We start from the raw sequence: 22,222 nt of genomic DNA, 5'->3' as shown, positions 1-22,222 counted from the left end.
TTTAATTTTGTATTATTTATGCTAATTCTTGAAGAACCTTTCTTAATTTTTCAGCTTATTTTATGCAGATATATTATCACAGTATTGACTAATTTCATATTGCTGAAACAATACATAAAATACATACAGTATATATCTAGGTAGAATTGGTTTTAATTTTGCAAATTCTTGTTCATGCAATCCACAATGTTACCTCTGCATAAATTGCAATAGAAATACACAAGTACAGTACATTTTCTAATTTGAACATGAGTTATAGCATGTTGCAATGCTTTAATGTTTGCCTCTACATGCGTCTACACACTGTATATTTAAATAATTACATTAATAACATACGAGCCGTCCAAAGCGAAAATCTGATTCTTGGGATCAATTGTGTTGTATTTTTTGCTCGTCAACCTTTCTCGTTTAATATTTGTGCCAAATATCCAGATAGATTCTTAGTTGGCTGTCATTGTGGCAGATTTGATGGATTACTTTTTTTGGTAGAAGAGGAATATTTTTGGCTTTGAGGAACTCCACTGTTGAATTTGTGTAGTGAGACGAACATTTGTCTGGCCAAAAGATGAAATCGTTTTGATGATGCCTGTGACATTTAGACATTCGTTTTGATACGTGTCGGTATCAATTTCAGATCCCTTCTTAAAAATAAACCAGCAATGAGTTGCTCAACTTTCCCAGCAACATTTAAAATTTTGATGGAGCCATCTGTTATGAAAAGTTTTTTTAATAAAATATATTTTTATTATAAAATGGCAAAAAGCTGAATTTTGATTTGAGGGTAGGGATGGGTTTTATAAAAAAAATTGTAAATGCTAATAACGAGTAAAGTCGTCATTAAGTCCGGTCCTACACGATCTCCATTATCTCTCCACCCCCTCGATCTTTCATCACCAAAATTTAATAGCATCAATTCTCTAATACACAAACCTCCTTGCAAAATTTCAAAATTTTCGACAAAAAGCACAGGAGCTTTAAAAAGGGTGAACAAAATCGTGCCTCCCCACAAAGTAACATCCATACATACAGAAATTGTTAAGTAATGGCAACACGACACTTGGGCGATCTGTCTAGGGGGATGCCTTCCGGGAGGTCTTTTAAGGGAAACTGGCCCCTATTTAGGCGTTACAGACGTGGAGAAAATCCGGAAAACTCCACGTGGCCAGCCTGTCCGAGCGAGACGCGAACCCACACGACCGAACTCCCAGTGTTCAGGGTATGAAGACCACTTGGCCACTGGTGGGCCCATATATTGATAGAAATTATTCTCGAATTTGTTTTTGACGTTTCAAGGTGTTCTAAGCCCAAAAATTAAAAAACTTGGGGAGTCATTTTTCTATCGCCATATTTTTCCTCTGTCATATATAACAACCGTAAAGTAAAAATGGTTTCGAAACACTTGCTGGTAAAATGACAACGTACTGAACAGCATGACTTTTTTTTTGCTTTAAGAAGAAAATTTACATTGCACTTCGGGAGGTGCTTTATATTCATTGCTCACGTAGTAAATTACGTTTTCTAAAATTTGCATGCCGGAGAAAGAAAAGTAGGAGCCACTATTTTTCTTTCTCCGACATGCAAATATACAACGCGTTTTCTTAATATGTCCTCTTTTGAAGCTATTTTTTCGAACTGACAAATGGGTTATTGAGCTGTAATTTTCAAAAACTAGATTTATAAATTTTCTCTGGTATCTATCTATTCTTAATCTCGAGAGCGGAGTGAAATAGATGAAAGTCGAGACCAGATATGGAAAGTTTAGGAGCAGGATGCCCGATTAACTATATACGAACTTCCAAATCGGAAGTCGTGTTATTTTAAAATTTTCTCCTGAAGGAAGTTAGATGATTGGCATGACTATTATTAACGTGAAACATGATTTACAGGGCCGAGAAACTTGAAAGCATTGTGAAGAAAAATTGCAGGTTGCCATTGTGACGATGTAAGAATAAATAATTGCTCGTTTATTATCAATTTATTATAGGACAACAAATTATTAGGAACGACATGGTGATTGATCACCAGAGAATTGAGCTGATACCAAAGTTTCGCAAGATAAATTTGCTTTTTATGAGATCCGGGTATCGTTTTTTCTTTGCGAAGGACATCGTCACTGGAATAACATAACTAGAAATACAACAGACGTGACTGATGCTTCAGCTTCAAGAGGCGGAGTTTGTGGACTATTTTTCAGCAAGATGGAGCATATGCAGGTATGATGTAGTTGGGGTTCGAGCTAATCTTAATGACATTCTTACAGGAAGATGTATTGGCCGTGCCAGAAATAATGGCTCTCCTACGTTGGCTCCCTATATCTCCAGATCTTGCGTCTTCTGAATTTCTTCTTTTGAGCTACGTGAAAGGCCTTGTGTTTTACCACCACTGCCTCCTGATTTGACTGAACTGAAGATTCCAATAAATGAGGCATTGTCTACTGCCGCATGGAATATGGTGTTTCGTGTTTGGTATTATCAGTTAGACGTTTTCCATGTAACCAGAGGTGCGCTTAGAGGCCGGGCGGGTGGCCGAAGCGGTTAAGGCGTCAGTATACCGCTTTGGTGAGATCGAATCTGGGCGATCGAAATATCCCAAGAATTTTTTATGGGCGGTCTGTCCCAGTTGCGACCTCTGATCATCCGGCCGTGCCATGGTAGACTTGGTCGAATTTTCACATTAGGACTGAAAATGGGCGAAAAAAATAAATAAGGTAATGCGTATATTGAAACGGTGTATACTGCAAAAACTGAGAATTTTTCTTTCCTGTATTGCAAGTTTTATGTTACCAACTCTTATAATTGCCGAAGAAAAATTTTGAGAAGTCAAATCTTATTGAAACACGCTGTATTATACAGTAGAGCGTCGTTTATCCGAATTCCAGTCGGAAGAATTCCAGTCGACAAATTTAAATTTTCGCTAGTGCTGTGGCGCTGCAATCTTTGGCTATATCTTGGGCTACTCCAATATTTTTTTGATGTGTGTGTTTTAGCTGGCAGCACTGGCAATTTTGTGTGTCATGCTGAATCGAACGTTTTTGATATTAGATTAATTTCTAAACTGTAATTTTTTTGTTTTTATATTTTTCAATATATTTATTTTGTTTGTAAAAAATAAAGAAATAATTTTTAACGATACAATAGCCACGATTATTATTTTATAAAGTTTACATTAAGCTTAACATCGACGAAAATTCAACACGAAGCGACACGCAACGGAGAAAAATTTCAACACGGGATACGTTAGTTAATAAATATTTTTTCGTACAGGATCGGTTATCCGAAAAATAAGTTATCCGAACAATCCCAGTCCCCAATTGATTCGGATAAACGACGCGCTACTGTATCTTTATATCGTATCGTTTAAATAGATTAAAATCAGAGAACTATAGACAATCTGCAAAACAAAACCTTTTGTTTTAAAATCTTAGTATTTGATAATGTGAAAGTTTTATTTGGTACGAATAATGTAATAAACTAGGGATACATTCGAAGCGCGACTGTCTAAAATGGCGTTTTAAATCCATAAACGTGTCTCCGATTACGTTTTAGAGATTCTTCTTCTTCTGGTTCCATATTCAATTCTGAATGTAGGATTAGTATTATAACAATCTCAATTGTGCTTCACGTGTGAGTTCTGTTTTAGAGATAATCAGACAAATCATAGTTATACATGATAAAGCGTTATTATCACGTGACCTACAATATTATTATTTTAAAATTTATTTTTAAATGTAATAAAACAATTCATTTTGAAATGAAGATGTTTAAGTTTTATGTAAAATAACTAAAGAATAATATAAAATGTTAATTTTTTTTTAAATAAATGACGTTTTTGTGTAACAAACTGGCTGCACTTTAAAATTATGGCAGTTACGAATTTATGACGTAAATAATTTCATAAACTTTCAAATTAATTAAATGACATAGAAGAAAAATTCAATTAAACGTATTAAATTTATTTATTTTTCAAAATTAATTCCAAGCTCGATACAATACGTTCATAAACAAAAGGCGAGCGACGACATCGGTGACAGCGAGAAGCGACTCGTAACTATTTTTAAAATTTATAAAAACAAAAAAATAATTTAAAAAAAAACAATATTTTTTGCATGTATTAATAATGTACAACGAAAAGAAATCAATAATAAACGCGATCCGATCATAAAGTACGCTAGTGTAGACGTTATCCTATTTAGTATTAATTACCCGCATACTTAATTTATTATGAATAAAACGAGCAATCGACCCTTGTTGCTTCTATGGCGTCCCCGTTGCTAAGTGACGAGCGATGATGATGTTCTTCTGTCGCGACCGCCATGTTAGACCGGATGTCAGCTGGAAGTAGAAAAGGAAACAAAAAAGTATCATGACAACGGGATAAGGTATTTCTTATTATATACTAAACTAGTCGAATATAACAATAAAATTTACGTAATAGCGCCATATTACGCGTAAATAACAATAAAATCGATCACTTTCGTGTGTAATTTAAACATTTCAAAGTTCGCCGGTCCGAAACCATTAATAAGGCTTAACCTAATGAAAAATAATAAGAAAGATTTGTTATAATTAACGTTTGGATCACAGATAAGCCTTGTTTTTTCTTCGAATTTTAATGTTTAATGATGTAATTGGTAGGTTAATGCTTTAAAAAAAAACTTTAGTAAGTTTGTTTAAGGCTAAATATAGATTGTATCAATGTCTAAAGGGGGGAAATGAGAGCATTGGTGATAATATTTAACTTACTTGGACTAATTCACTCATTTCTACACCATTAAAATGTGTTTTATTTTACATTTTACACATATTTATTTAATGTATTTTACATAATATATTTATTATATTCTTATATTATGATCACTCTTGCTAAATCTCTATAAATATTTTAACAATTACCAAATTAAAAAAAAAAAAACTGTTGTATTTAAATAGAAGGTGTGGAGCCATTTGATTTAAAAATTGTATATAATTTTGAAAAACTGTANTTGTTTTTATATTTTTCAATATATTTATTTTGTTTGTAAAAAATAAAGAAATAATTTTTAACGATACAATAGCCACGATTATTATTTTATAAAGTTTACATTAAGCTTAACATCGACGAAAATTCAACACGAAGCGACACGCAACGGAGAAAAATTTCAACACGGGATACGTTAGTTAATAAATATTTTTTCGTACAGGATCGGTTATCCGAAAAATAAGTTATCCGAACAATCCCAGTCCCCAATTGATTCGGATAAACGACGCGCTACTGTATCTTTATATCGTATCGTTTAAATAGATTAAAATCAGAGAACTATAGACAATCTGCAAAACAAAACCTTTTGTTTTAAAATCTTAGTATTTGATAATGTGAAAGTTTTATTTGGTACGAATAATGTAATAAACTAGGGATACATTCGAAGCGCGACTGTCTAAAATGGCGTTTTAAATCCATAAACGTGTCTCCGATTACGTTTTAGAGATTCTTCTTCTTCTGGTTCCATATTCAATTCTGAATGTAGGATTAGTATTATAACAATCTCAATTGTGCTTCACGTGTGAGTTCTGTTTTAGAGATAATCAGACAAATCATAGTTATACATGATAAAGCGTTATTATCACGTGACCTACAATATTATTATTTTAAAATTTATTTTTAAATGTAATAAAACAATTCATTTTGAAATGAAGATGTTTAAGTTTTATGTAAAATAACTAAAGAATAATATAAAATGTTAATTTTTTTTTAAATAAATGACGTTTTTGTGTAACAAACTGGCTGCACTTTAAAATTATGGCAGTTACGAATTTATGACGTAAATAATTTCATAAACTTTCAAATTAATTAAATGACATAGAAGAAAAATTCAATTAAACGTATTAAATTTATTTATTTTTCAAAATTAATTCCAAGCTCGATACAATACGTTCATAAACAAAAGGCGAGCGACGACATCGGTGACAGCGAGAAGCGACTCGTAACTATTTTTAAAATTTATAAAAACAAAAAAATAATTTAAAAAAAAAACAATATTTTTTGCATGTATTAATAATGTACAACGAAAAGAAATCAATAATAAACGCGATCCGATCATAAAGTACGCTAGTGTAGACGTTATCCTATTTAGTATTAATTACCCGCATACTTAATTTATTATGAATAAAACGAGCAATCGACCCTTGTTGCTTCTATGGCGTCCCCGTTGCTAAGTGACGAGCGATGATGATGTTCTTCTGTCGCGACCGCCATGTTAGACCGGATGTCAGCTGGAAGTAGAAAAGGAAACAAAAAAGTATCATGACAACGGGATAAGGTATTTCTTATTATATACTAAACTAGTCGAATATAACAATAAAATTTACGTAATAGCGCCATATTACGCGTAAATAACAATAAAATCGATCACTTTCGTGTGTAATTTAAACATTTCAAAGTTCGCCGGTCCGAAACCATTAATAAGGCTTAACCTAATGAAAAATAATAAGAAAGATTTGTTATAATTAACGTTTGGATCACAGATAAGCCTTGTTTTTTCTTCGAATTTTAATGTTTAATGATGTAATTGGTAGGTTAATGCTTTAAAAAAAAACTTTAGTAAGTTTGTTTAAGGCTAAATATAGATTGTATCAATGTCTAAAGGGGGGAAATGAGAGCATTGGTGATAATATTTAACTTACTTGGACTAATTCACTCATTTCTACACCATTAAAATGTGTTTTATTTTACATTTTACACATATTTATTTAATGTATTTTACATAATATATTTATTATATTCTTATATTATGATCACTCTTGCTAAATCTCTATAAATATTTTAACAATTACCAAATTAAAAAAAAAAAAACTGTTGTATTTAAATAGAAGGTGTGGAGCCATTTGATTTAAAAATTGTATATAATTTTGAAAAACTGTATTTGTTTTTTAATGAAATTTTAATGAATGATTAAAAATAAGCAATTTTTATTATATAATTAACAAAATATGTACATTTATTTTACTAAAAAAACTAAATTTAAATCTCATTTTGGCTTAACCTAAACTAGGCCTAAATTTTTTATTTTTTTTGTTTTTCTTTTTTCAATGTGAATGATTTGTTATTTTACAATTATAATCATTAAATTAGTGTAATTAAAATTAACTTTTTAAAAATTCAAAAATAGAATTTTAAGAATCATAGTTTTCATGAAATGCAAATTTTTGTTTGTTTTTAGAAATTTCTCTGGTTTTTATGTTCAAAGTAAAGCCTAATTTTTGAACTGTAAATTTTAATTTTATTGAGGAAATCTTATACTGGTGGATTCCAACCTTACGCAGATCGCTAAACTCGCCATTTTGAATCCCGTGGACTGCTATTGTGAATTTTTTAAAATGATATATAAACATCTATAGAACGACTATCATAAAAGTTGTATTTACTTTATTAATATGAAATTCACTGTTTTATTATAACAAATTAGTGTGAAGTTTGTTACTGCTTGTTTGAAATAGGTTTATGGATTCTTGGCTCTTTTCCACCATGACGATTACACTTGCAGCATTATTTATTGTTGATTTATTTATTAAGTCATTTTATATTTGGGTTTTTTTTTATTTGAATTTAAAACTGACGAGTGAGAAAAAGCAACCAAGCATTTTGCATTTCTTTTGTAATACTATGCATAATCTTCAGTTGATCAATGTCCAAATTTCTACATGGACTACTAAAATTTTCTTGTGGACCATTAGTTGTTGACCACTGTCTTGTGCACATTTTTAGGTTCTGGCAATTTATCATAATTTCTCGTTTTTGAAATCACTTTTCTATTTTATTCAACTATAAGTTAAATCTTTTGTTAAGCCTTTTTTGTTTGGTGATCTGTTTGAAATAGATTTTAACTGTTTTAGATTTCTTTTTGACAAGATTGTCTTGTTTATAAAATAGTACTGCCCGATATTCTTACCAGCATAGAGGTATGAAGTGTCGAGAGTTGATATTTGGCACAGAGTATTAGGTGCTCAAATCATTTGTGCATAAAAAAAATCCAGAGTCTTAGGTAGTCAGGGGACCGAGAATTGAGTCAAAATAAAATACAAAATGGCGACCCTCTTCTACAAACAGGCAAAGCAGCCACCTCACCCCACCGAAGTCAGGTAGGGGAGAGTACAACCCGCAGTCATTCTAAGAAGTGAACTCTGACCTTAGGACTGAACATGTAGTTTCTTCTGTGTTAAATAAAATTTGTAATCTAATTTTGTAAATTTGGGAGTGCTTCAAATATGACGTTAAAACGGTTTTATGTCATTACAAGTGGGCTTTTTTTAACATTATCTAGTATAGTAAAATCATAGGATTGATAAAAATTTGATGTTATATTAGGGTTGTCGTTACATTCAATGACATTATAATCAGGTTAAACTGTATATTATTTGTGCAAAATAAAAAAATAATCTCGGACGATACAATAGCCACGATTATTTTTTCAAAAATTGGAACTTTTCATTACGTATTGACGAAAATTCAACCCAGGCTGACATGCAATGGAGAGAAATTTTGAAATTAGATAGGCTAATTTCATCGAAGATGCATCGTGGATGATCTCGTAGTCATGGCCAGCAAAGTTTGAACGATTGCACCCAAATGCAGCTATATCAAAGAAGATAGGAGAACGAGAATGAGACCTGCCTTGAGCATCAAAGTGATTCTGTCTCCAAAACATAGTCTTGTCCCAAATATGGTTTTGTCGTTTTACTCGTTAATTTTAAATTTGCTGTTATTTTTAGTTACAAAAAAGTAAACAAAAAATGGGTGTTTTAAGCATATAATACCATAATTTTTGTAGTGTTTGAAAAAGGAATACATATTGTAAGTAGTTTGACATTGTAACTTGGGCCATGGCAGCCCACACCCTTCTAAATATATTTTATCAAGTTCTTTTGGAAATTTTATCTACTTTTAAATAAATTTTTGTAACATTCCCTACACTTAATCTCTGAATGTTGTCAGGTCTAGACTGAGTCTTCCTTCTTTTAAAGAATTAAATATTTTGACTAGCTTTTATAATTCAAATATTTTAATGGTTTTATACAGTCCAGTTGGCTCTGTTTAAGAATACTCCAAAGAAATTTATGATATTCTTGATATATTTTTATGCCATTTTATAGATTAATAATCTCAGTGTTTTTATTTTTATCATATTTTTGCAAAGTATGTTTAATTTTGATTCTTTTTAACATGTTACTTTCTGTCAGTTTAAAAATATTTGTAAATGAAATTTATACCATGCTTATCTTTTTTTATGTTGTATTTACTTGTTTATTGTTTCAGGCTTGTGTGTTATCTGTGGGGTGGAAAACTGTAGTCCTTACATGACTTTTCCTATGTACTGGTATCAATGATAAATAAATAAATGATAAAATAATAGTCTTATTTTTACATAGCCACTTCAGAGTCATAATTGATTTTGTGCTTTCATCTGTTGTGATTAGATATGCAAAGATTTTTGCAGTAATACTCATTGTAAATGATCACCCTTCCTATCTCAAACATGGCATCAAAATGATAATGGCATGTGCTTTAAACACTTTTTTTTATATACAGTGGTACCTCAGGATACGAAATTAATCCGTTCCGAAACTGAGATCGTATCATGAAAATGTCGTAAGGTGGATCATCTTTTCCCATACGATTACATGTAAAACCAAATAATTCGTTCCAATGCAAAAAACATACTTAAATTAAAGCCAAGTAATACATTTAAAAAAATAACTGTAGTAAGAAAAACAAACGAAAAATGCGAACTAATGTAACGTCGTATGGTGAGTTTTTGTTCATATCGTGGAGCAAAAATATGTTCGAATTTCATGTCGTATCCTGAAAATTTCGTATGCTGGGGCGTTTGTAACCTGAGGTACCACTGTATATAACAGATGCTGCTATTTTTTTATTATTTTTATTTTTATCTATATATTATAAGAAATTGCTTTTATTTGAATTGTCAGGACAAATAAGTTTAAACTTACAAAATTTAAGAAAATTCTTAAAATATACAATATATAGGTGTCTTAACTTTGTCCTTTTGCTCTCATGTGAGGACATTAATGGTTCCATGGCAGAATCAATCTTTCTTTCATTTGAGGCTACTCGCCCACCTCAATATGTAAAACTTTAAAATCGTCCCTCTAGCGATAGCACAATTAAAAAAAAAAATAAATGCATTTCATAAAAAGTTGCCAGGACAAATAAATTTAACTCTTTAAGCTTTGAAAACTAATTCCATCTCTGTTGCTAATGACTAAATTGTTTTTATCCCTCAGGCTACAAAGAAACGGAACTTGTATAGCAAAACTAGTCTAACAACTTTTCATTTGGCTGATTTCATTTTTTTAATTAATCATTGATTCATTAATGGATAAGGCTGATTTTGGTCAATTTCGTGTTTAAAGAGTTAAGTTATTCAGTGTCAACTCTGTATTACAGTGGTGCCTTGTACTTCAAATTTAATTTGTTTTAGAAGGCCATTCAAACTTTAAATTGTTTGAAGTCTGAAACAGTTTTCCTTGTTAGAAATAATGGAATGTGAATTAATCTGTTTCCAGGTCCTAAACCATAGGTTCTCAAACTTACTTCAACCACTGCTCAATTTGAGATTTAAAAAAAATCTAGTGCCCCCATATTTTTTAACTTACATTTTTACATTACCATCTGTTGTGTATCTTAAAAACAGTTATTGCAAATATAATGTTTAAACATGCATTATTATATGGATAAGTTCTTAACATTACAGTAATGTAACATTGCAGTGTTCAAGGTTATTTTCTACCTACCCATATGTGATGGGTTTTGCATTTTACTGTAACCAGACCATTTCTTGTAATTGTTAATATTTTATAACGGTCTTGTCAACTTTTATAATTTTGGTTATTAATAATTTCTGATGCAGTGCTCTGAGGTCCTAAGAACTTTTTTTCACCCTTACTTTTCCCCCTTTTCCTTTATACTTCTCCCTTCAGAACCCCTCCTTCAACCTTTTCTCCACCCCTTTCTCTTCCTAGTGGGCTAAGTTTGCAAAAGCAGACAGCCCCTCCTCCTCCTCCATTATTATTATTATTATATGGATAGGATAGATGGGCGTAACCCATATCCTATTTCTGAGATCAAAGAATGTTTCAATGAGAAGAAATAAAACTCATATTTAATCACTGAGCCTTCTGCTGCCCCTCCTGAAAGCCTCCAGTGCCCACAAGGGGTGTTATCGCCCACTTTGAAAAAAGATGTCCTAAACAATACCTATTTCAATCAACAGAAATTACACCTAATTCAAGGTAAAATTAATACTGTAAGGTCTCGTTTTATGCGGTGGATACATTCTACAGAAAAGCGCATAAAAAAAATTCGCATAAAAAAAGACTTTACTTGCCTTGAAAAAGTAGGGATACGTTCCGTAATTTTCTAAAATCGCATAAAACCAAAACAACGAATTAAAATTAACTTAAAACCGCATAAAAAAGTTTGCAGAAATTAAAAGAAATAGGCTGCTTAATAAATTACTTCGAATGTCTGAAAGAAATTCATATAAAAGCTTAAAATAAACTTGTATTCAAACTTAATTCAGTTAATTTTATTGAAAAGTAATATAGTTTTTTATTTTTTTTTTGAATTTTTGGAATGTTTTTTAAGTCTCCAAATTTTTTAAAAATATTAAAAAATATACGGCCAGCTTCACCCTACTTTAAACCCTTGTCCTCCCGCGACGTTTATGAGAATGCCCCGGGAAATCCAACTCCAGCTGTGTTCAAGGTCATCCAGATGTATAAACTGACTCATCGGTGTTAAATTTCACAGAAGGGCAAGACAAAGGAAGTTAAACTTTGAAGCTTTTTCTTCAAAATTAACGCATTTCTTTCGTTTTTTTCAGTTTTAAGTATTTTTTATGTTTAATTACATTTATATCAAAAATTGCTAGGAACTAAAGCGATTAAGGTAGATCTAGCTGTCCTTTACATCCATAAAGGTTATATGTCAGTGGAACAAATGGAGTGAGCTTTGAGCATCCCACGATTTTTGGAGACTGTCTATATGCGGGCTTCCTAAACAAGCCTATATGTATGTTTGTCCAAAAAAATTTTGGATGAAATACAAACTGCACAACTTCAAAATCGCATAAAAAAAATCCGCATAAAACGAGACCTTACAGTACAGTCAAATATCCTAGATAATAAACTAAAACATAAACAATAAATAAATGCAAATTGTATTTACTGTATCTTAATGAGTAGTGATGATGTCCCATTTCTTAAATTCACTATGCAGCTGCTTGGCTTTTTCACAAATAATTCTCTTGTGGAGATATCACCAGCCAGTTGCTTTTCATTTATTCTACACTAGAAACTTTTTCCATCTCAATAACATATGATCTAAAATCTATAAGCTAAAATTGTTAAATCTTTAGCCACATTTGCTGCTTTGTTGCTTCCTTGTTCTTAAGGATATCAACTTAAGCATCTTAAACATGGCTGCCAGATCTACACCTTTCTTGTTTCACAGTAAGTTCCTTTTTCACCTCAATTGTCACTACTATATCCTTCCTCTTAGGCTTCATTGCTTCTACACTCTTCTTCTATATAATATAAAACCAAACAAACCAAAAATAAAGTGAAAAAAGCACTGAAAATACATGAGCATAAAGTAAGAGATGTATGCCTGAGTCATCTCTTACTCTGAAAACAATGAATGGCATTTACACAGCAAGCACATTTTTCACTACATGTGCAGGTTTTTAATCAACACATTTTGCTTATAATTTGTAATTGTAACTTATAAAACTTGTAAAAAAGGATTTTAGTTTTTACAGCAGGGCTCGGGTTATTAGTTTTTAGCATAAACTGACTACTGTTGTTATGTCTAGTTAAGCAAACATAATACTAAAATCTGTCACAACAGACCAGATATTATATTCATTGACATCCAAAAGAAAATTACATCCATCATAGACATAGCTGTTTCAAGTACAGGTAACCCCTGTATAACACGGGAGTTATGTTCCAAAAAATTGCCTTGTTATACAAAACAAAGAACTAGTATGAAAAGGGGGGTTAGGTTCCAAAAATTAAAAAAACATGCTATTATATTTTCATAATTAAGATAAATATCTTTAAATTAATTAAAATATCTATAACCATAAGGTAGATAATAGGAAGGGCTTATCACACCAATGACAAAGAGCACAAACGCTCAAAAATCAAAGTAAAAAATTTAATAGAACAGATAGGGTTGTACAATAAGATAATTACAAAGTATAAAAACCGTAAAAATCCAAAATGCATTTCGGACTATTTTCCAATGGAAAATAGTCCCTCATCAGTTGGTAATAGCGACCGGTCTAAGTATACTTAAAATTATACAAGGTGAAAAAATATTAAATTTAAAATTAAACTAAAAAATATGCCTAAAGCTATACAATATAAAGATGAAACCGTCGACATGACTGTACGAGCAGTAAGCATATCAATGTTGACAGGAGTAATGTTTCTTCCTAACGTTGCATGGTAACATGATGAACAGGGTGCTGATACAAAAATAGTTATAAGTTAGCCGAAATATTGGTTAACAGTTATGAACTAATATTATACAGTCAGTTTAAATTAAGTACATACCAAAAACAGTAGAACAACAGAGTTGCAGGTTCAGACATTTTTACAAGATGCAGGGAGCGGTTACAAAGGAGGTGTGTTACCTTACACATCTGGAGCACAAGTGGTGACAACATATGATGCAGCCAGATGTCACTGTTAATTTTATCTATTTTAACTTTTAATAGATGAAGGCCCATGCTCAATTATCAATTNCGATGTACAGCACTTTTTGAAATGCCTACCATGTCTGCTAGCTCTTGCATTTTGAGTTGACTGTCATCCAATACCATTTTGTGGATTTTTCCACCATTTCTGGCATGGTCACCTCACTTGGTCGACCACTACGATGTTTGTCTTGGCAGCTCATACGGCCTTGTTTAAACTCTGCCACCCAATATTTTATTGTTGTAAACGAGAGAGCAGACTCCCCCAGAGTAGAATCTAGCTCAGCTTTAATATTGGTTGGACTGAAACCTTTCAAATGAAAGTATTGTATCACACAACGATGACAAATTTTTTCCATGTTTACAAATTCACTAAGATTGTTCACTATTTATGGCTGCCAAAAAAATACTATACAACTTAACGTCTTCAAACTTCAAACTTAAGCCTTATAAGGTTGATACTTTCAAACATAGTTGTTTTTTTTTTTCAAACAAGTACTGCCATCTATGTCAGGTCGGGTACTTCTGGGATGACCCTCGTAAATAACAGTTAATTATTGGAAGTTTATTAGCTTTCAAGATACAAATTCAAACAGGAGTGTCCAATAATAATAGTGTTCAATTAGCACTTTAATTCACTCTTGTTCATTTTCTTCATAAATTAAAGGTGAAATGTATGTCTGTCTCAATTCATGATGATAGATTATAACTGTGACATAAAAGGATTTTTTTACATTTTCTAACAATGCACTTAAAGAAGGAAAAGCTGTTTGAGTTTGTGATTGCAATTTTAAATTGTCATTTCATAACTTATGTAAATGTTCTAAACATACAAAACCTGTCGGTTATTTGCATGAAATTGAACTACTTATATTTAGGTGATTAACTAAATTTAAAAAATTGGCTGAATTTTACAATAAGAAAAATCATTGTCGAAACAATCCTTTATTTACAAACATCTCTAAACCCGATATACAATAAAGCTACACACCAACAGAATGCTGAAAATCTCTCGGGCTAGTTTAAGGCTAATTACTAAATAAATTACGTAACCAATTCTATGTTAGTGTTAGAAGCGTATATTGCTAGGATAGTGGTCTGCTTTTTGTTTTGAATATCATACTTATGCTCTGCCAGCTGTTTTTAAGGGATATCTTGGTTTAACCAATGTACACCAGATCTCTGTGAAATCTGTCATCTCTCACAGGTATACTATAAGCCCCTGGTGTGTTGTAGGCATTAATGGCATCTTTGCCATTTCTTAATAACTTATAGGCATAACCCATCAGTTCATATGTTGTTGAACACACTCTGAGTAGCAATTTCTCTGTATAAAGCCTTTAATCCCCATTAGTAATCAATTTGTATATGTTTGCCTGTACGGTTTAAACCCTTATTATCATCCTTGTTAAGATTGGAAATGGTGTGATCATTCATTCTTTGATAATTTATGAAAACAAATGAGAAGCAAGAATAATCAGAATTTCTTATACAATTGAGAAGCTTGGTGGAAAAATGGAATATTCCACATTAGGAAGTTTTCAAGAGAAAGGATTTGTGCTTTAATTCACCAGCATTTTTAACATTCAACATTTTAGTAGTGTGTGTATACAACCCATGAGGCATGCAACTGAACTGTGAAAGTATTTTAGAAGACATGTATTGATGCACAAATCCAAATATTAATAACTCATTTTTTATAATTTTGAAGGATATGTTGTTTTTTCACTGTCTCTCAATTTATTAAAAAAATCATTAATAGATATGAGAGAGTTCTCAGCTAATTATTAACTATGTTATATATATATACATACACACACATAATTTAAATTAAACTTCAAATATTAGTTTATTAATTATAATGTTTATTTTTTTCTTTTATTAGACTAAAAAGATTTTCTTATTAACCAAATATAAAAAATGGAAGAAGTAGTTACTGATCTTTCTTTGAAGTAAGTAGCAGGTTTATTAAAACCATTTAATAAGATTTTTTAATTATAATTAGTCTTCATAAATTTGAGTTTTATAACTTCTATTTTATGTATATCTATAAATAATTATGTAAAAACTGAAAACCTAAGTTATTTAGACTAAACCTTTTTAAATTAGTGTATTGAATATAAATGAAGTATACTAATATCTTGATTAACACTATCTCATTAGTATGGCTTTTATATTTTATTTAACATGTTAACTATTAAGCATTTATTTAATTTTTTAAAGATTTTTTAAAAAATAACTTAGTTTTTAGTATAGTTTATGTTTATTACATAATTATTTGTGTGGATTTTATTTTATATACTAGCAGATGAGCCTGGCGTTGCTTGGACAAAAAGTAATGATAGCAAAGATTAAGATTATTAGATTACAGCCGATTTTATCCGTTATCACCGGGTGCAAGAATTAGATCCCCTTCTGAAACTAATTAGAGAATTTTTAGATGGGTCTAAAAATATGTTTGATTTCCCACAAAAAACTATGTCTAAAATAGTACAGAAGAAGCAGTTCTTCAGGGTAATCCTTAAGATTTTTAGAGTACATTGTGCTAATGCACACTCTGTACCAAATTTCAGCTTTCAACTCCTAACCATTTGGGCTCTGCACTTATTATCAACCCATCTCGATTATATTATAAGATTGGTTTTATTTGAATAATTTTAAACTGAATGTTTTCTGTGGTTCTTATTCAGGGGCATTGGTATTGTTATTTCCCCTTTGCACATACTTTATTAATAATGGATAACAGGTATTTAAATATTAATAATATTTATGAAAGGCTAGTGATTTTTTTTAAGAAAATACCTGAAATGTCAACTGGTATCTTCATAATAAATGTTACTTTATATATACCAGTAATAAGAAAATAATTAAAAAAACATCTATTCATGGGTTTGTGAATACATGTATATACAGAGGGGGTCAAATGGGAACTTGCCCTTTCTGGGATAGAGTGAAATATTCCACAAATCATAATTGTAAAAGTGATTTGAGGTATGTAATCTTACATCCTTGACCATGGGATACTTTTATGCAATACTGTATTTTATAATCTACTTATGAAAAAAAAATTAAATAAAAATTTATTGATGTAATTATTTGTTTCCAAACTGCCCTTCCTGGAAAATTTTATGCAGATGCCATGCATCTATTGTATATAGGACATTTTACATTTTTCATTTTCTATTAGTTTGTTAAATAAAGATAGTATCTATAGTGTGTATTTATTAATTTTATATTGTTTCCTAAATCCTTGACTTTTATTCATATAACGACTCTCAAATAGTAGCCAAGGCTACTATGTATATATCTCAAATAGTAGCCAAGGCTACTATTTGAGATATATACTATACACACACTATATGAAGTGTATCTTTTACCATTGATGAATAACATGTACTGCAGATGTACACATACACAAAATTTATAAAAGTATGATTTTTATTTTTCATGATCATCATTATGATGATGATGATGATAGTTGAAACTGTTGAAAACATAAAACAGTTGAATTTGTATGTGTAGCCTAATTCTTAACAAAGAAATTTCATATATGTATAATACATTTGAACAATATATAAAAAGAAATGTAAAACAATGTAAAATTAAGTCATATACTTCAAAAAATCCAGCAAGTTGCTTAACTTTCCCGGCAACATTTAAAACATCATGTGTTATATGTGAAAACCTTTTTATAATTTTAATTGTTATAAAATGGCAAAAAAGCTTAATTTTGAGGGTAGGGATAGGTTTTATAAAAATTTGTAAATGCCAATATCTGGTAAAATCTTAAGTCTGACCCTACTTGAGATATGACATGGTTTGTGTCATATCTCAAGTAGTGTCATATCCCTTCAAAAGTCAACAGGGTGGGGGAGATAATCACCGAAATTTAGTAGCATTAATCTCCCTAATACGCAAACCTTCCTGCAAAATTTCAGAAATTTTCGACAAAAAGCATGCATTAAGCTTCAAAGAGAGAACAAATCGCGCCCCACACATTAACATTCATACATACAGAAAAAAACCCCCAAATTTTTTTTTGGTAACATAAGTAATTCACTATATGAATCAAATAATATATAAACTTACAAATTAATCTTACATATAAAGGTGCTGAAACTATAGTACTTAATTAATTAAAAAAAATTTTTTTTTTTTAATTTTTAGAATTCATAATAAAACTTAGTTACTTTTATTAATTTTAAACTTTTTCTTCAAATTTTATTACATTTTGATTATTTGTTACATTATTTCATTAAATTTGGTATACCCTGGTGTTTATATTTATTCTCCTATTCACACTCAGAATCTTCAACATTACAAAATCAACACACCTTATTACTGAGCAAATAAGGTGTGTTGATTATGTAACATTTACATTTATGCAATGTTGTTGTTGTTATCAACCAAATACATGCTATAAACATTCATAAACTGTATTCTTAGATTAATGCCAAACAATTCCCGCATTACATCGGGCTATATTAGTGCTACTAATTAATAATTAAATGTTAAATCATTTGGCCTAGAGGTACGTTTTAGATGCCATCTCTTGATAAATTTAATAATTAATATTTTAATTCATTTAGAAGATTCTGGATGAAAAGAATCAGCCCAAAGTGGGATTTGAGCTTGCAACTCATGCTTGCCATGCTGTTCAAATCTGACTTTGAGCTGATTCTTTTCTTCCAGAACCTTCTAAATTAATTTTTGAAATATATATTACCTAAATCCTACCTCTAGGTCAAATGATTTGATATTTAAAATTAGTAATTAGTAGCATTAATATAGCCCAATGTAATCCTGCAATCATTTGGCACTAATATCATACTAGTCATTGTATCAATTTATTAAATGTCTTTAATAGCTGTAGTAAAAATATTCACGTTAAATCTGAATTAGAATTTGACAAAAATAAATAAATAAATAATTTAGATGTTGTTTTACATAGAAAATCAAATAAAACAGATATTAATGTTTTGTTCTAACATCTTTAAAAATATGAAATGTTAATTGACAGTTGATTTATTATTGAAAAAATAATAGGGGAGTCCAAGAAGAAAGAATATTATGAGCGATTGAAGTTAAAGATATTCATTACTGGATTATATATTTAAGAATCATACTCTAATGTTATTATGATGAAAACAACTAATATTTCTTGTAGGAATCAGGATTTTTGTCGGTTTTTAAGAGAGACACTTATAAAATACTAAAAGTACTTTGAGTTACATGAGTAGATATGTAAGATCAAAATTTGTTTTATAACATAAATAACATGAGTGGGAAAGGTTTGGTCTTGATGTAAACATTTTAAAATTTTAATTTTTTTACCTTAACAAGGGATGGAAATAAACAGTGAAAATAATTTTAAGTAAATCCCATAGTTTGTTATTTTGAATTTACACATTTAAAATTTTTTAAAAATAAAATTTAAATGACAATGTATACATCACATACTTATTTATGTGAGAATGTCAGACTTTTAAAAATATGATGCATTAAAGTTCTAATTTAGAATATTCTGGAAGAAGAAAAAAAACAAGTCACTTGCCTTTTTAATTTCACAGAAATGGTTATAGATAGGGTGGTCCAATAAAGTGTTGTTGCTTAATCTTTCATTATTTAATTAGTAGTTAATGATTTTTTAATTATTATATATTATTAAAGATAAGGAGATGTATCATTTTTGACCTATAATATGGCCGAAATAATGGTTTGGAAGTGAAGAATACACAGAGCATAACTAGTAGTGCATCTGCTTGAGTAGCAGAAATTGAATTTTTCCTGCTTCGGGTTGATCCTTTTCTTCTATAATTTGTTTGCAATTTGAAAAAATTGTAGACCTATAAATTCCTACTGTCGTCCATCTGTCTTTCTTTCCTTAATCTCAAGATTAAGGTTAGATAGATGAAATCTGAGACCAGGTAGGGAAACCTTAGGGCTGATTAACTATATATAAACTTTGATGCAAACTGGAAGTAATGTTATTTCAATTCAAAACTTTCTCCTGAAAGCAGTTAATAGATGACTGGCACACTTCTATTGTTAAAAGTATGATGTACAGAGGCAAGACAATACAGTACTAATTTGAGGTGGAGAGTGCATATTTTAAATTAAATAAATTAAAAATATGATTAAAAATTGCAGCCCGGCATTGTGATGATGTCACAATAAATAATTGCTCGTATTAAATTGTATTTTAAATACTTAAAAATTTTCATTATAGAAGAAAAAAAGACATACTTTAACTTTAAGGACTTTAAATCATTATCAGATTATATAGTTTTTTTATCTGTGAGAACATTTTAATGCATGTATTACTGTACAGTACTTCATAAATTTTTTTTTCTGTGCAATGCTGAAATTTATTAATATAATAAACATGGTTTGGCTTTAAGTTGAAAAACTTTATATGTTAAAAGCTAAATTAAAAAAAGTAATAGCTCCTAAAAATAAACCAAATTTTATTTACATTTAGATATTTTGCATAAATATGTGATTATAGAAGTATACAAAAAAATTTTTAGAATTTAAACAAATACATGTTTTAAACTTATAATGAATAAATTTAATATGATCAAAATAATTTTTAAACCAAAATGATTTATTTTCATGCTAAATTTTAAAAGCAACAACTTTAAATTTTTGAGGTTCAATATTTTTATGAAATGATTTGTGTATTAATTTTTGATTCTAGATCTGAATCAGTTTGAATTATTTCAAAGTAAATATAATTTACTTTTGAAATAATTACAGTTAATGATTTCTAACAATAAAATCATCAATTGTTGTTAAACCAGATTTATATTTGTAAACATAAAAATCTATAATTAATTAAAATGTTTTTCTACATTGATTTTTTTTAGGAAGAAGAAGCCAAATCTTGAAATAGAAAATAATGCTGTGCAAGATATTGATAGTGTTGATTTGAGTTTTAAAAATCCAATAGAAACAAACTATAATCTTACAAAAATATTAGACTCTCCAAGTATAGGAATATGTAATTTACAAACAGTGGAAAGTAGAAAAAGGAAAAGAATAGAATTGCAGCAGCATAGAAATAAATTTCCTTTACATCCATTTCAACATCAGTTTTATAGGCCTACAACTTTTGTTGAACCTCCTCATATTAAATCTCCTGATGTAATTGTTTTAACTGATGAAGAGGACAACATGACTAATGGTCATGTTAATGGTGTAGAAAATAATTCTCGAGCTGATACTCCAGAATCTGACATGACCCTACCAGTTTCACCTCAGTTAAAAGAATTAACAGAGGAGGAATGGAGAGAGAGAGAGAAGAAGATAGCAAGATTGAAACATGTATTGAGAGATGAAGAAATGAAACTTGTTTTATTAAAGAAACTTCATCAAAGTCAAATTATGAAAGAGAATTTAATTGGAACAGCTGTTAACACAGCAAAATCTAACATTGGACGGGTATCTGGAGACACTTCATTTATGTCTTCTCCACTAATTAGAAGCCATTTGTCTTCCTCTGCTAATAATAAATACTTGCTTCAAAGATCTGTCATGCAACCTTCCACGGTAAATATATTTAAAGTATTGCTATTTTTATGTTTTTCTTTTTAGAAGAATACTTTTATTTTATTATAAATATAAAGGTCTGTCCAAAAAGTTTAGGTAATTTAGTTTTTTTGTGAAAAATTTTATTTAAAATTTAAATATTGTTATTTTTATTTAATGTAATTGTTTTTAATACATCAATTAATAATTCTTATTATTTAGAACTTTAAACAATAATTTGTTCAAAAAATTGAAACAGTTTGTGTAAAAAAATTTAGGTAATTTTACAAAACAATAATATTTATTGAAAATAATTAATACATTTTATGTTTAACATTTAATTAACTTTCCTTTACACAAAATTCACTCAAAAACTTATTTTCCATTGTTAAAATAAGATTTTTATTGGTTTCAGATTTTAAGTCACTTATGGTCAAATACTGCTTGCAATTGGCATATACCAGGATAGATATAATTCTCCAAAGATTTTCAGTATGATTCAGGTCTGGGCTTCTAGTTAGCAACAGGGCCATCTAAATTTCACTTTTTTCCATCACTAAACATTTATACACTTTCCTTGTTTTTTCCACAACATGTGTTTTCTTGCCCAATACAGGTATACCTCGCCTTACGTCGGTAATTGGTTCCAGGAAAACGACTTAAGTCGAAAAACGACGTAAGTCGAACTTACTTGTCTCCCAATCTACTTGACATTAGGCTAAACCACAAATTACTATTCCCAGTTCTGTATTTTATTTATTAATGCATTTTTAATAATATATGGTTAATAAGAAGCTATTTTAAGCTTACAAAAAATAAATTTTAGTTTTTAATAGCGTACAAAAAAAGTAATCTAAATTTACGAATGCATGTACTGTACTGTAAATACAGTACATACTTGTAAATGTGTATATTTTAATATGATTTTATGTG

At 29.8% G+C, this 22,222-nt stretch overlaps 1 protein-coding gene across 2 annotated transcripts; it reads left to right on the top strand.

Annotated features, from left to right (window-relative positions):
- Positions 1-4,361: 4,361 nt before the first annotated feature.
- On the top strand, positions 4,362-21,389 carry LOC111632343. Of its 2 annotated transcripts, none has more exons than XM_023376752.1 (3): positions 4,362-4,378; positions 15,645-15,711; positions 20,629-21,389. In XM_023376752.1, exons 2-3 carry the CDS (start codon positions 15,680-15,682, stop codon positions 21,353-21,355), a joined length of 759 nt encoding a protein of 252 aa, XP_023232520.1. In that variant the 5' UTR covers positions 4,362-4,378; positions 15,645-15,679; the 3' UTR covers positions 21,356-21,389. The 2 variants fall into 2 exon arrangements, with proteins under 2 accessions (XP_023232520.1, XP_023232518.1); XM_023376750.1 differs by lacking the exon at positions 4,362-4,378 and adding an exon at positions 5,929-6,295.
- Positions 21,390-22,222: the final 833 nt, after the last annotated feature.

Source organism: Centruroides sculpturatus, unplaced genomic scaffold (assembly GCF_000671375.1).
Source record: "Centruroides sculpturatus isolate CEXI.00-Female unplaced genomic scaffold, Cexi_2.0 scaffold766, whole genome shotgun sequence".
Taxonomy (NCBI): domain Eukaryota; kingdom Metazoa; phylum Arthropoda; class Arachnida; order Scorpiones; family Buthidae; genus Centruroides; species Centruroides sculpturatus.
Note: the sequence above shows the minus strand (reverse complement) of the source record. Positions and strands in the feature narration are given on the sequence as shown.

Excerpts from the sequence above, each read along its gene's own strand:
- LOC111632343 (XM_023376752.1), top strand. The coding sequence starts at position 15,680 with ATGGAAGAAGTAGTTACTGATCTTTCTTTGAA. Across the intron at positions 15,712-20,628 it reads GTTACTGATCTTTCTTTGAA|GAAGAAGAAGCCAAATCTTG; the intron begins GTAAGTAGCAGG and ends GATTTTTTTTAG.